General features: G+C 38.8%; 3 protein-coding genes across 3 annotated transcripts; 2 read left to right on the top strand and 1 right to left on the bottom strand.

Annotated features, from left to right (window-relative positions):
* Positions 1–1,257: 1,257 nt before the first annotated feature.
* On the top strand, positions 1,258–4,343 carry LOC134752565 (translation machinery-associated protein 7 homolog). Its single transcript, XM_063688234.1, has 3 exons — positions 1,258–1,409; positions 3,189–3,311; positions 3,746–4,343. The coding sequence occupies exons 2-3, from the start codon at positions 3,189–3,191 to the stop codon at positions 3,815–3,817; spliced, it is 195 nt and encodes a 64-aa protein (XP_063544304.1). The 5' UTR covers positions 1,258–1,409; the 3' UTR covers positions 3,818–4,343.
* A 2,061-nt stretch (positions 4,344–6,404) lies between these two features.
* On the top strand, positions 6,405–8,946 carry LOC134752631 (homeobox-like protein HDP1). The gene is made up of 2 exons (XM_063688300.1): positions 6,405–7,761; positions 8,864–8,946. The coding sequence occupies exons 1-2, from the start codon at positions 6,405–6,407 to the stop codon at positions 8,944–8,946; spliced, it is 1,440 nt and encodes a 479-aa protein (XP_063544370.1).
* Positions 8,947–9,177: 231 nt separating this feature from the next.
* Positions 9,178–15,753, bottom strand: LOC134752785 (uncharacterized protein K02A2.6-like). The gene has a single exon (XM_063688489.1). The coding sequence runs from the start codon at positions 15,709–15,711 to the stop codon at positions 11,494–11,496; it is 4,218 nt and encodes a 1,405-aa protein (XP_063544559.1). The 5' UTR covers positions 15,712–15,753; the 3' UTR covers positions 9,178–11,493.
* Between the last annotated feature and the right edge of the window lie 104 nt (positions 15,754–15,857).

Genomic DNA, 15,857 nt, shown 5'->3' with positions numbered 1-15,857 from the left:
TTTGACAAACTAGATTCATGGTTTGATATTTGCAAAGATAGATATAACTCCGTAATAGATGGATACAGTCTAAGGAAAAAACGTGCCTCGAAAATCAAGACAATTTGATTCTCGTTCAGAGGGCGCTACTAGTTTTGGCCTACAGTCGTATAGATGGCGTTGACGGTTTCGTTTGTTATTTAACAATTTTAACGCATATCAGTGAAAGAACATGGGTCAAAATCATAAAAATAATTAATGCAAATTAAAAAAATCATTTATCTATATTTAAATACATTCTATCGTATTTTTATAAATCTTCATTTTTAGTTTTAAAGTGTGTCGACAGATGACAGTGAATTTACTGGGGTTACAAAATTTACTATGACAGTACTGCTCTAGTATAAGTTACTCTATGATATTTGTGAGCTGATGAGCTCCTTGGCCGCTACAATATATCAGAGGGCCTACCGCGAACACCGAAGTTTGCAAATGTCGGACAACTTTCTCTTTTACTCCAATGAACGCGTAATTAGAGTGACAGAGATAGTTGCTCGAAATTTACGAAATTCGATTTTCGCGACTGTACGGTCGAGTTCACGAGTTCACAAACATCATACAAGCCAACGTCCCAAAATGAGTACATTACGATACTAGAGCGAAAAATAGGAAATTCGCAACGAGTGGAGATAATAAAATTAAAACATGATCGAAAAATTCAAAGATGTTTGTAAAGCCAATTTGCCAACCCAATGGTTGCGAGACCCAAATCAAATTAAACCATTATTATAGGCCGTAACACACCATCGCGTCGCACAATGACCTTGGTGCGGTGCGATGGTGTGTTACGGTTTAATTCCTTCCATTCCAAACCACTGGAATGCTACACTGGAAGAATATCTATAAAAGAGAATGGGACTGCCTTGGTACATAGAAAAATCTTTACAATTGAACATAACGGCTTTTTCCGTTTACAACAATAAATCTGTAACTCTAGCAAACTTTGTCAATAGAAAAAAAGCGCCTTCATTTTTCTTTGCCGCATTTTTCTACTAACGGAAATGGCTTGCCAAACTATAGCCGGTCATATAAGTTTGTAAGTAGAAAAAGGCGCGAAATCAAAATTTTGTATGGGACGATAACCCTTCACGTCTATACTTTTAATATTGCCGCTTTTTTCTACCGACGGAAATGGCGATATACGGCGTTATTCATAGTTCCTCAAACAGCCTTTTCCTTGTCTATGTGCTATGAAATGAGCAAATATGGCATTGGCAAATTGTGAAGTGTGAAGGTGAAGCATATAACCACTACTGAAGTTGCAAATGCACACTGTGTTGTGGCACTGTGGCGATCTTTATCAATTTTTGTATTAATCTAACAATCTTTGTTTAGTGCATCTTTTATTTTTTATTTGATACATTCCCAACGTAAGTACTGCATATTATAATAATGGTTGCACTTGTATAGCGTTCATATTGCCACCTTATTTCGATATAAATTAGTAGTTGAGGTTAGGTATGATTTTTTTTATAATTGGTCTTTTCGACTTTAAAAAGCACTTGTTCAGAGCTGAGAACTAGAAGAATAGTTCTTTGTTTAAAGCCGAGTGCGATATAGAAGTTTATGACGTATTTTTATAATGAGCGGATGATTGACCACTACATTTAAAAATACTTTCATACAAGTTTTAGGAAATATATTTTATTTAATAATAGGTCTAGGCTGATTATCTACAAGTGAAAACCAATATTTAGGATAAGATTTTGGTAACTGCGTGTCTTTATCTACAGCCCGCGTAATACGCCTTGTCGCCATTTGACACAGGTTCTTTCAACATGTTTTCAAACATCTTTTTTTTTTAGGGTTCCGTACCTAAAGGTTAAAAACGGGACCCTATTACTAAGACTCCGCTGTCCGTCTGTCCGTCCGTCTGTCTGTCTGTCACCAGGCTGTATCTCATGAACCGTGATAGCTAGACAGTTGAAATTTTCACAGACGGTGTATTTCTGTTGCCACTATAACAACAAATACTAACCAGAATAATATAAATATTTAAATGGGTAGCCCATACAACAAACGTGATTTTTTTGCTGTTTTTTTCCGTAATGGTACGGAACCCTTCGTGTGCTAGTCCGACTCACACTTGGCCGGTTTTTAAATATGCTTTCCCACATTAAATGCGTTCTAGATCTCTTCCGAATCTTTGTAAGCGGGTTTTACTGTAGTACAAGACTCACGGAAGTGTTCATTCGAATCACGTTTTTATACAGTAACTGTGCTTTTTTGCCCGATGGCAGAACAAATTTTGTCAGATGACCGATTAGCACTTTTTAGCAAGGTTGTCTATCATCTAAATTACCATCAAGGCTACGGGAAGGTCATACACAAAACAAATTGTGGCATTCATAGATTTTACTTTCAGTGTTAAAGACTAGTCTTTTAATTTAATTATTGTACAAATAGTTCTACGTTTTGTAATGTTATGCATATGATGTGGTATTGTTTTCGAAACCTATATTATGCAGTTTAGTTATAGTTTATTTTACAGTGTTCTTTTAGCTTTACCCATTAGTAGACATTTTAAGTTTAAAACACATTTAATATGGATTGTGAAGATGTAGGTTTAACAGGACTCATCAGTTATCTAAGTTATCTTTCAGTGTATCTTGTATACCTATGTGGGAAATAAATAATTTAATAAATGAAAAAAAGTGCTTTGTTCTTCAATAATCGTAAATAAATAAAAAAATCCTTATAATTTTTTTTGTTGTCATTTTGTGATTCTGTGCCTATATAATCTATTCTTTTTGCTTAGTCTTATCAGTTTCTATCAAGTAAGAAAGGTGATTTATTGCAGAATATTTCGTACTCATTGGGAATTCCATACACATTTTCATTAAAAAACAAGTCCTTCAGTAAACATAATGCTCAGTTAAATCATTAGCCAACATCAATCAATCATTAATCAAATTAATTAGTTAATCATTAGTTAGTGTAGCCAACTTGAAAGAAACATGTATGATCTGTTAGAATGTAGATTAACCTAAGTCTGTCTGTGAAATTTGTAACTTTATTATAATAATAAAATAAGAAGGCCCGACCCCAAATGAAGTTGGGATTAAGGGCAGGAAGAAGAAGAAGATTATAATAATAAAATAAATAATTTTTGTCTTTAATTACAATAAGTTGTTTTGTTTTCCTCACAGATGTCTGGCCGTGAAGGTGGTAAGAAGAAGCCGCTGAAGGCGCCCAAGAAGGAGTCCAAAGAGATGGACGAGGATGACCTAGCCCACAAGGCCAAGCTTAAGGAGCAGCAGAAGGCTCTGGCAGTTAGTTGATATTATTGGCTTTGACTTAAATCAAGTTTTTGGGGTTCCGTACCCAAAGGGTAAAAATGGGTCCCTATTACTAAGACTCCGTTGTCCGTCCATCTGTCACGAGACTCCACTGTCTGTCCGTCTGTCACCAGGATGTATCTCATAAACCGTGATAGCTAGACAGTTGAAATTTTCACTGATGATGTATTTCTGTTGCCGCTATAACAACAAATACTAAAAACAGAATAATATAAATATTTAAGTGGGGCTCCCATACAACAAACGTGATTTTTTTGCCGTTTTTTGCGTAATGGTATGGAACCCTTCGTACTCGAGTCCGACTCGCACTTGGCCGATTTTTTTCTATAAGTAGTAGTAGAATATACAACCATTATATCTTTAAAAAATGGTAACAATAATTAAATAAATATTTTTTACAATTACAGGATGCGAAAGCAAAGGCAACCCAAAAAGGTCCCCTCGCACAAGGTGGAATAAAGAAATCTGGCAAAAAGTGACACGACTCTATGATGAACTACTGTTTAAGTTATAGGCTGTAATAAATCCTTATGTAAGAACTATTAAAGATCTTCCATATATCATCAATTGAAAATGTATGCATTTAAAACCTTCTTTTGCTACATTATTTTTGAGGTTATGTTATTTTGTTATTACGGGTTTCACTATTTTTCTTTTTGTGCATCTTGTCTGGCTGTATACTGTTTTCACACATTGATATTTACTTAAAAGTATTTTTTTCTTGTGTATACACAATAGGCAGTTTACATTGTATAACTATAAAGCCCCCTCCACACTCGTGCGCGAATCGCGGCGCGAAGCCGCAAACGCGAGTATGGAGTCTAGTTCGCCTAATCAGCGAAATCGACTCCACACTCGCGTTCGCGGCTTCGCGCTCGAGTGTGGATCAGCTTAACATTTTTTATAATTAAAAATTAACACTGCCCCAACATGGTTGTAAATGGTAATTTCCTCATATAAGTGTCACGTTTGCATTTAAAACGTAATAATAAACTTGTGAATACCAATACATTTTCTTTTACTGCCCATGAATTGCAATATTTGCATATACTCTGGCAAATCCACTTTGTCAGTAGAAAAGGCGCGAAATTCAAATTTTCCATGGAAGGATAAGCCCTTGTGCCTACTTTTTTTTAACCTCTCGAAAGCCGGAACGCGGAACCACGCTAGCAGGCATTGAACTCCAATTATGAATTAATTAGAATTCAATACCTACTGCGCGAGTCCACGTCCCGGCGTTCGAGAGGTTAATTTGCCGCCCTTTTTCTACCGAGGGAAAAAGCTTGCCAGAGTATAGTTAAGGTTTCTTTTTTGGCTGTTTGACGTCTGTCTATGGTTTGTTTCTTCATTTTGGATTTGACTTCTGGATTTAAAAAAAGGAAGACTTTATATCTAAAACTGACTTATGAAATTTAATCTTACTGAAGAAGAGGCAGTATGGTCTTAGCCTGTCCAGAGGGAGGAATCAAAAATAAAAAAAATGTCTATGGTTTGACATTGACAGCGCATTTAAAAAGAAAAAACCGCGCCAAATGTCTGCTAAACTCATAAACATAGTATATACAAGTAGGCTAAACTAAATATTCTTGCTTGGAAAGCTACTTATTATTTTAGCAGTGCGGTGGATCGTTGCTTCCCTTTCTCTTTGTTTAAAGGTGCGTATGTGTACTCATTTACAAGTAGTTATTAATGTTTAATTAAGTTAACCATCAGTTTGAGATATTCATTAAAAATGAACAGTACCTAGGTAACTAACCTAGCACAGTTAAATTATTGATTTTTATTGCAGAAAATTCAAATTTAAACTTGTAGTACAGTGCTATTATGTATTCATGTAAAATTTAATAACGACACGGCTGATTATCCAATAAATTTGTGTACAGAATATTTATGTACAGTCACCAATGTCACCATCAGATATATCGGAGCGCCCGATGTGTTCACAATATCTGAACATGCACTCTAACGCCTTGACAATAGAGGCGTGTTCAGATATTTGTGAGAGCCTTGACCGCTCAGATATATCTGATGGCTGTACAATGCCTGTTACCGCTTCAGGCCAGTAGAACGAAGAAACGTAAGTATTTTTACCTAAAGCTCTGTTTTCCTAGGATAGCGGCCGTCTCCATACAAAATACTACACCATCCATATATGGAGACGGCTGCTATATGGGGCATTTTCTATGAAAAGGGACCTTATTATCGACGGCGCTTACGCCGCACAGCGTCTCGCTGCATTGTATTTATATCGGAGCATCGGTAACAATGGCGTAAGCGCCATCGACAATAAGGTCCCTTTTTATAGAAAACACCACATATGATGTCACCGCTATCCCAGCAAAACAGAGTTTAAGTAATTATTGTAATTAAATAAATTAACTTTATTTTCACGTTACAAGAAATGGCTTTTTAAAATATTTTTCACCACACCAGCTGGTAAAAACCCTCTTGATTGTTCCGAAAGTAATAAGAAAGTTGCGTTTAATCCACAAGAGTGGCAAACTTTGAGTTGCTGGCTGGTAGAATTGATTTTTAACGATGATTTTGCATGATAAATATTTTATAAAATTAATTTGTTTTTGATTTGGTTTGATATTTTACAGCTAGCTATTTTCCTCGTGTTGGTGTGGTGACTGGTGAAAAACTTTGTGTTTCACTCGGTGGCAAAGTTTGTTTAACCCTCGTGCCTTAAAACCCTAGCAACGCTCAAGATTCTACTTTTCGAACCCCTCGCTACGCTCTTGGTTCAAATTTGGAATCTAGAGCTTGCTCGGGTATCAATATTAGCACGAGCGGTTAAACAACAAACCTATGAGGTTATTGCATCTATTAGTTATTTCTCGAATACTTGGTCGGAAGGTCGGAACGCCCTCTACGTTACGTTTTATTCTCTAAACTAATAGGTCAGGCTTTTATCACTAGATGACGGGTGCCCTGGTAATTAACGTTGTTTAAAAAAGAACACAAATAGACGCTATAATCCCAATAATCCGATCAATGCATTTATCCCGGTTGACCTTATATGTTTTAGGTCATCATTGAGTAGCTATACTGGCAAGAGCTAAAATGGACATGACTGATTTCGAGGAGCTCATAGATCTAAACATATATTTTCTTTCTGACTCACAAAACAGTACGCAGGGACCTTTAAATGACGTCCTAGACAAAATGTGCGAAGCTATGGACGAAAGAAATTTAGCAATAGACAATAATATAAAATATAATGGAATAAGTAACAATCCGAAAGATCCACACGAAAACATGACTGACGTGAACGAACTAGAAAGTATTTCAGTACCTGCACGCCTTGTTAACGATAGTGAAGATATAGAAAATAAAGATAAAATAAATAATTGTAGTAATACTAACACTTTTGAACAAAAAAAATATAATAACAGGACTAAAGAAACAATTACAAATGGAGTCATAGAATTTGAAAGTATTTTAGCAGCTACATGCTTGAAAAACGGTTACATGAAAGATAAAACAAATGAAATAACCACTAACAATGAAAACGAGGTTAACGAAATAGTTGCAAATGACGAAGTAATCGATTTGGAAGAATTTGAAGACATTTTAGATACAAATTGCTTTGGTAACGATTGTAAAGAAGATGAAAGTGCTAATACAAATGACAAAAACGGGTTAAGCCAAATAGTTTCAAATGACGATTTAGATGAATTGAAAGTAATTTTAGCAACTGAATACTTAGAAAACAGTAATTTAGAAGAAGTAGTAGATAAAACTGACAATACCAATGTGACAAACGACGAAGTAATTGATTTAGACGAATTTATCAGTCAAAATCTATATTTTGATAAAGATAGCACTGGAGTTGAAAATTGTAACAGTAATACTACAAGTCTCGAGCAGAATTATGAGACTAACAATATTGTACCATATGAAGTCCCAGTAAAGTTGGCAGTCGCATCTAACAACAAATTAGTAGCTGCAGAAATATGTGAGGAAAAAGATATAAATTCTGAGGATGGATACAATTCGTCAGATTTCGAATTTATAACAGAAGATGAAGCGTCGAAAGCCGGATTAATCATCAAAATTGATAAAATTACAATCGACGAAAATAAATATACACAAAATAGGGCAGTAAAAATACCTAACGATAACATTGGAATATCAAATTCTCGCAAAAATGAGGCAAGTCCATTAGACTACATAAAATATAGCAAATATCGATACCGACGTTGCTACGCGCAGCGCAGCCCTGAACAGCACGTCATACCCGAAGGTGATCGGTATTTGGACATGTTCAGGGGCCAATATGCCCCCATGGTACTCAATAATCTGTACAGTATGGGGAATAAAAAATGTGTGCCTTGTGGACTAATGATTGCAGGGACTGAAGACCCCGGTGCAGAACTGTTGTTTCGCGCTCCGAAAGATCATGATAATTTTAAAAAATGTAAGTAAGTAGACTTCAAAGCAAGACATCCAAACTTGCTTTGTAATCTTTGCTCAAAATGTAATAGGTACCTACCTAATTTACTAAGGTATTGTAACTTGTAAGTATTAAGTGAAAGTGTTGTTTCATAAGGGGTAAGATAATAAGTAGTAGCAAGCTAGCGAAAGATTGGTGTGCTACTCTGCAGCGGCGCCACCATAATGAATATCATTGGGTTATATGGTGAAATGATGTACCTATAATGGTTATGGCTGTACCTGTGATAGGATACGAAATAATGGGCATTGAAAGTGCCACATAGTACTCATAGACAGAAATGATATTAGCAATTTTTTTCGTTTGTAAATTGATGTACTAATGCTGTTTATTACGTACCTATTGTAAAATATGTTTTTCATTATGAAATAAAACTATGAAAACGGATTATATCGCGTATATTGAATTTATAATACATCCCGACATTTCGAACCCTTTACAGCGTTCGTGGTCAACGGGTGACTGAGGAAAAATTACAAAGTGCAAAGTGTTTTTCATTAATTTGTGATTTTTATTTACTTTATTTAGTTCCTAACCTAACCGCGGGAGCGCGGAAAGAATCTCCCTCTCGCTCACCCGCGCGCCTCTCTTACAGCTCATACCGTTTAGTTAGGTTAGGAGCTAAAGAAAGTAAATCAAATCACAAATTAATTAAAAACATATTTTTTTTCAATAGGTACGTAATAAACAGCATTAGTACATCAATTTCTATAAGAAAAAAATTGCTAATATAATTTCTATCTATGAGTACTATGCGGCGCCGCTGGAGAGTATGCTCCCCACCCCCAGCGGCGCCACTTTCAATGCCCATTATTTCGTTTCCTATCACAGGTACAGCCATAAACATTATAGGTACATGATGTACCTTTCAGGTACATCATTTCACCATATTACCCATTGATATTAATTATGGTGGCGCCGCTGCAGAGTAGCACACAAAGATTGTACATGTTGTGTTTATAAGCCTTAAGCGTAGCGAGGGATCAAGTTACTAGTTGCTAAAAACTTTATTCTGGTGAGGTACTTGGAACCTTTCAACCCTTAATGAAACCTATTTATGTTTCAGATAAAGGCGACGCCGATGAATGCCTTAAGAAGATCCTTGCCACTTACCCCGCAGATAATAAAAGAAAGAAACGTAGATATTAGACTTTTAAGTGTTGTAATTTTTATTAAATATAATTTTATTGCGTACATTAGCAATTTTATTTATTGGCCACTGGGCCTAATTAGGCAGCCTGTCCAGAGGAGCGGAGCGAGGCACCAAAGCGGTGAGCGAGTATAAAAATCCACCAATAGATTTTATACAGTTCAAAGGACATGTAGCCTTAAGTGTTGTTGAAATAAGAGAAGGCAGTAAAAAAATCAAAGAACACTATATATATTGGAAATCATATATTCCTGACATCAAGAATCCGCTATTACACACTTGTAAATGGACTTAAATCAGTATATTTAGTTTATTATAAAAAATCAAAGAGACGTAAATTTATATAAAATGTAACGCATCCAGTAAGGCGGATACTCGCCCGCCTTAGTTTTAATTCGACAAAGAGAATAAGTTTTATTTCAAGATTTATGTTTAATCTCAGATTAAATCCTTATTCCAGTTCAAATCAGGCTTAGAAACATCTAACTTATTATTAATTTACTTAGGATTTTTACAAACTAACCTAGAATTAAATTTGGTTTTTGTAAGCAGTCCCGACATTTTCTAAACGATGGCATAAGTATCCTGTCTCATAATTAGCGAACACAGTAGCCAATGGACGCTTGAAAATCAGGTGTGCAGTGCACCCCTTGAGTATATGTGTGAAAAATCGTGCAAGGACTGGTCCCAAAAATCAAAAGGAGTACATAATGTATTAGGGCGTTTTCTAAAATAAATATTGAAAACCTGATTCTCACAGATCCTGGTGTTTTCGGGTTCTTTCAACTCAGAATCACTAGCATATTCAATCCTGATGACAAAAAAATATCCCAAAAATATGTATGAACATACATTCCACTACGTCACGCACATACAAGTGAACAAGTTTTTCACACAAATGTGACGTAATGGACATTTTGGGACATCTTTTTTTAATGGCAGGATGGAAAATGCTGTCGATTCTGAGTAGAATGAGCCCAATAATGTCCAGATTTGAAAGAATCAGGTATTTTAGAAAACGCCCATTACCGTTAAAAAAAAAACATACTCAAAATCGAGTAAATTACATAGAATATTTACAACATGCATTTTACGTGACACCGAGATGAATTATGTATGTATAATAAGGAAAAAGCTTCAAAAACTTCCATTGTACACTCGCCATCAGATATATCGGAGCGGCCGAGACGCTCAAAAATATCTAACACTAAACGCCTCGGCAATAGAGGCGTGTTCAGATATTTGTTAGCGCTTTCGCCGCGCCGATATATCTGATGGCGACTGATGTCTATTGTGATGGCGAATACAGTTTTGAAAGTATGGGTGAGTTCTTAAGGTCTTTTCATTTCGTTTATATGGCTAGATGAACAGTTATTTTTATAATAAAGCAAAAATGGAAAAAATTCACCACTTCGGGCAATTCGAATTTGCAACCTTTCAGAACACCGTTCTTAGCCAACTCAGCTACCAAAGCTTATCAAAACCGTGCGAATATCTCCATTCTACACATCTACCGTAATAAATGTTCTACCTTAACGGTACCGGAGCCCCAAGTTTATTTAAAAAAAAAAATTGTATCGCTCGCAGTCGTAACTGCTTGATAAAAATTAGTTTTGAACTGACAGAGTTGTACAGTCGCCATCAGATATATTGCAACGGCTGAAGCGCTCAAAAATATCTGAACAGGACGCCTTAACAATAGAGGCGTGTTCAGATATTTGTGAGCGCCTCAGCCGTTCCGATATATCTGATGGCGACTGTACATGGGTACAAGAATTACTCAAATTAATTTGATTACTGTCAATAAAGTCAGTTTCGTCACAATGTCTTATATCTAAAATTGTCTGTTAACATTTATTTCATGTACTTCTATAATATGTTCAGTTTAACATAAAATTATACTTGTTCATTATAGTTGTAAATTAAAATGTCAGGGGAAGAAGAAATGTATGAGTGACGTGGTAAGAAATATTGTAATACATTGTAAAGGAATACTGTGATACTTTTACAAATCCAAGTATTCCAGAAAAAAAATAGATGCGAGTATTTTCTGCATTTTTCAACATAATTAAACATTTCTTTTTATTACAACATTACCATCGTCCAGTCAGCAGCAGAAGTTGCTAAGCGGGCGAGGTGTTCAAAATGATCTTGACGCGACTTTATTGTTAAGAGAATAAGGTTTGATTTCCTCCTACGCTGACATCGGTCGCTGACGTCGGTCGAGCGTACGAATGGGCAACTGTCAAAGGTTTGCAGAGATGGCGCCATCATAGCTTGCCCCTTTTTCTATGAGATTTGGCTTAAAGGGCTGGCATCCAGGGCATTAAAAAAACAAAAATTTGTCACAGTTCTAGGGATTGACAGGGTGATGGATACGTGGGGTGAGACAAGTGAAACTACTGCTTGCTGTTAGCGTACTGACGTGTATTCGTAAGTTAGCGCGGTGGGTGTGTGCGTGAGCACACATACATATGCAACATTCCTCCCCATAGCTTACATACACGTCTAAACTATACTTAACTAAGAATAACAAAAGAATACAACTATTTATTGCTAAAGAATGGTTTGTAATTAATCTTGGGTCGATTGCGCTTTGTCCGAGGGGTAGTAGGCACGAGATCGTTATCAGCGGAGACGTCAGAGTCTCGATTCTCGGGTTCAGTGGCCGGACCAGGTAGGGCCTCCAGGAATTCATCTTCTTCGGACTGGTCTCCTGGTATTGACTCCAGCGGTGTGTCTATTGGCTCGGAAGGCTCTGATGTCACAGGGTGTGGATCTGCAATCAATGTCCGTTCTCCTTCCTCCCCCGTGCTAGGCTGCAGTTCCTCGCTCGGCGCTGGCGGACTGGGCGATGATGTGTCATCGTCGTCCTCCCAGATTTCTATGTCTTCATTCCAGTAACTAGGGTAAGCGCAATCGTGCCCTTTATCTAACACGATTTGGTTTTTGTGCTTTTTAAATGTTTTTGACGTTATATTGTCTTTTACTATATAAACAACTTTACCAACTTTTTTTACGATTGTGCCTCGGCACCACTTAAATTTACCATTTGCCTGAAAGGCCTTAAATAATACTAAATTCCCTGGCGTGAAAACTTGCGCCTTACGGCACATTGAAGGTCTATTCTGCAAACACTGATTTTTTCGTACTGTATCAGCGAGCGCCGGGGATGAGGGTGACGGTATTTTAGGGTTAATTAAATCTAACCGAGTCTTTAACTTCCGCCCATATACCAACTGAGCAGGCGAAACCCCCGTTGTAGTGTGTACAGAATTTCTATAATCAAATAAGTATTTCAGCAGTCTTTTCCACGAATTCTGTACCCCATTACCATTCAGTAAACTGGTTTTAATGCCCTTCTTAATTATTTTGACGTACGATTCCGCCTGCCCATTGCTAGCCGCATTATATGCCGGTGATGTAACATGTGAAATGCCGTTTAACCTGCAAAAAGCCTCAAACTCGCGCGACGTGAACGACGTACCATTGTCGGTTACTAATGTATGTGGAATTCCAAACCGTGACATAAATTCACAGATTTTTTCTATAGTCGCTAAAGACGTAATATTGGTTTTCATATTATAGGCTTCTACCCATTTTGTATATGCATCTACTATTACTAAATATGAGCTTCCGTTAATCGGTCCTAAAAAATCACAGTGTATCCTGTGAAACGCGCACGGCGGGTACTCCCATTGCGCGAGCGGCGCACGCGCGGGGGAGGGGCGTTGTTGTATACATACGGTGCAAGCACTTATCAACCTTTCTAATGCCGCGTCTACTCCCGGAAACCAGAACCTAGACCGAACCTCAGCTTTTGTTTTTACAATACCTAAATGGGATTGGTGCACTTCCGCTAAGATTACGCTTTGTAATTTCACTGGAATAACCACTTTGTGACCTCTCATGACGCAACCGTTTTCATAAGACAGCTGTAACCGACATAAATAATAAGGTTTCAGGGCCTCGTCTGATACCTTTTTAGGCCAACCGTTTGAAATAAAATTAATCACTTTTTGCAAAACAGTATCTCTCTCCGTGTGCTGGCGCAGCTCGTTTAATGTCACCGGTAAATTACCATCCACAACGAAATTAATGTACGAGGCTCGATCGGGAATATCAGTCGTGGCGTTTGCGAAGCGCGCGGCCGGACCCCGCGACCCCGCCGGCGCCGGGCCGGGAAGACAGGCTCGAGATAAGAAATCTGCATTGTTATCCGCGCTCCGAACATATTCGATTTTATAGTTGTAACCGCTTAAAAACATAGCATAACGTTGAAGCCTATTTGCTGACACTTCCGGTATGCCACGATACGGCCCAAAAATCGACAATAGGGGCTTGTGATCCGTACGAAGGGTGAACGGTACCGCCCTACCGTATAAATACTGGTGGTACCTTCGTATCCCGAATATAATGCTGGTTGCTTCTTTCTGAAGCTGTGAATAACGCTTCTCCGCAGCATTCAGGGTGCGCGATGCGAATGAAATAGGCCGTTCGGTGCCATCAGCTTCAATCTGGGATAAAATGGCACCGAGGCCACAAGGTCCAGCATCAACGGTCAGCACTATGTCAGCCGCAGGGTTAAAATGCGCTAACACCTGTTCAGAAGCCAAACATTCTTTAATAGCCACGAATGCCCTATCATGTTCTTTAGTCCAGCACCATTTTACCCCTTTTTTTAACAGGTCATATAGCGGACTCAGAACGGCCGACGCATTCGGCACGAAACTCCTATAGTAATTTACTAACCCTAAAAAGGATTGTAATTGTTTTTCATTCTGCGGTATTGGAGCGTCTATCATAGCTTTGACTTTAAGCGGTGATTTATGTAAGCCATGTTTATCTATCACGTAGCCTAGGTAATTTACCTCATCTTTAAAAAATTCGCACTTCTCTTTTTGTAACGTGAGGCCGGCGTCTTGTAACCTTCTAAGTACCTCGTTCAGCCTGGTTAGGTGCTGCTCGGTGTTTTCGCCCGTGACGAGTACGTCATCGAGTAGGCACAGCGTGCCCGGTACACCAGCCAGCACCCCCTCCATGGCGCGCTGGAACACGGCAGGCGCCGAAGAGAGACCGAAAACCATGCGAGTATACGTAAACAAACCGCGGTGAGTATTTACACTAGTTAATTCTTGCGACTTTTCGTCTAACTCAAACTGGTTATAAGCATTAGATAGGTCTAATTTCGTAAACTGTTTCCCGCCGTACAGCTTAGCAAAAAGTTCGGTTACAGTAGGTAAGGGGTACTGGTCAACCACCAGCTGTTTGTTTACGCCCGTCGAATAATCAACACAAATCCTTATCGCCCCATTACGTTTTAATACCGGCACAATGGGTGACGCATACTGTGAGTGATCGACCGGTTTTAAAACTCCTACTGATAATAATCGATCTATTTCCTTATCGACTTTGTCCCGCAGGGCGAATGCAATTGGCCTCGCGCGGATAAAAACCGGTTTAGCGTTTTCTTTTAGCTGCAAACTGACTTTATATTTATTAAATTTTCCTAATTTATCTAAAAACACTGAGGCGTAACGTTTTTCCAATTCCCTTATTATATTGCTAGTATCCTGGTCTTGTGCACAGTAACGGACTGGCGTAATTAACGCAAGCTCTAAATTGAACTGCGAAATAAAATCACGACCTAGGACGTCGGCGCCTGCCTTACGCACAACGTAAACTTTAAGCGAATGAGTTTGGTTCGCGTAAGTGACGGGTAGGCGGACTGCCCCCAAACATGGAATGTTGTCACCCGTAAATGTGATTAACCGATTCTTTGTAACTGACAATGGTACATCGCTAAAATGCTTTTTATACGTATTTACATGCAACGCAGTTACGGCTGCCCCTGTATCTATTTCCAGATTAATCGGACGGTTTAACATTAAAACTGTTTCAATCATCGGTTCCCCTTTGTTTGAACGGATGTTAAAAATTTTATAACACTCACCATCATCATCATCGTCATCTCCCTCATCCACGGCGTTCACCGTCATGAAATTTACACTTTTACACATCTTTTTTAGATGCCCTTTAGCTTTACACTTTTTACACCTAGATTTCGCGAAACGACACTGCAATGTTTTGTGATTATAGTAACCGCACACTTGACACTGCTCTTTTTTATCGTCACCGCCGCCGCTGCTCCCGGGCGTACTTTCTCGGTGTCGCTTTTGTTCAACCTTGAACAAATCCTGGGATGTTTGCACCGGTTGTGAGGCCGCTGCCCCCGCGCGCGCACAATGTACACTTTCAGCCAGCTCGACGGCCTTGGCTAGAGTGCTGAGCACCGTAAGGTCCCGCGCAAAGAGCTTCTCCTTCTCCGGACCGGATAACATTCCCATGACGAATTTGTCACGAAGAGCCTCTTCCACATTGCTGAACTCACAGTACGCCGATAACCCGCGCAACCGTGCCGCCCATTGTTGAAAAGTCTCCCCTGACTGCTGTGTAGCCGCGTAAAATTTGTACCGCTCACTGAATCCACAGCGTTTCGGAGTGAAGTGATCGTCCAGCAGCTTGACGATATCTTCGTATGGCACGCTCTGCAGCTGTTTCGGTAACGCAAGGTCCGTTGCAAGCTTGTACGTGCCGTCATTGAGTGCGCTAAGGAGGATCGCTCGTCTCTTTTTCCCCCCGGCATCTTTGGTGTTGTCAATATCGTTCGCGATGAACCACTGCGCAATACGTCCTTTGTACGTCTCCCAAGACTGGGTAGTGTGGTCGAACGGAGACAATAAGCCGAAAGTAGCACCAGACATCTTTCGTTATTTTATCTTTTTCTTCTATGTGGGTAGTCGTCGCCAGTGATGGATACGTGGGGTGAGACAAGTGAAACTACTGCTTGCTGTTAGCGTACTGACGTGTATTCGTAAGTTAGCGCGGTGGGTGTGTGCGTGAGCACACA

This window comes from Cydia strobilella, chromosome 25 (assembly GCF_947568885.1).
Source record: "Cydia strobilella chromosome 25, ilCydStro3.1, whole genome shotgun sequence".
NCBI classification, from domain to species: domain Eukaryota; kingdom Metazoa; phylum Arthropoda; class Insecta; order Lepidoptera; family Tortricidae; genus Cydia; species Cydia strobilella.
This window is presented reverse-complemented; position numbering and strand designations above follow the sequence as displayed.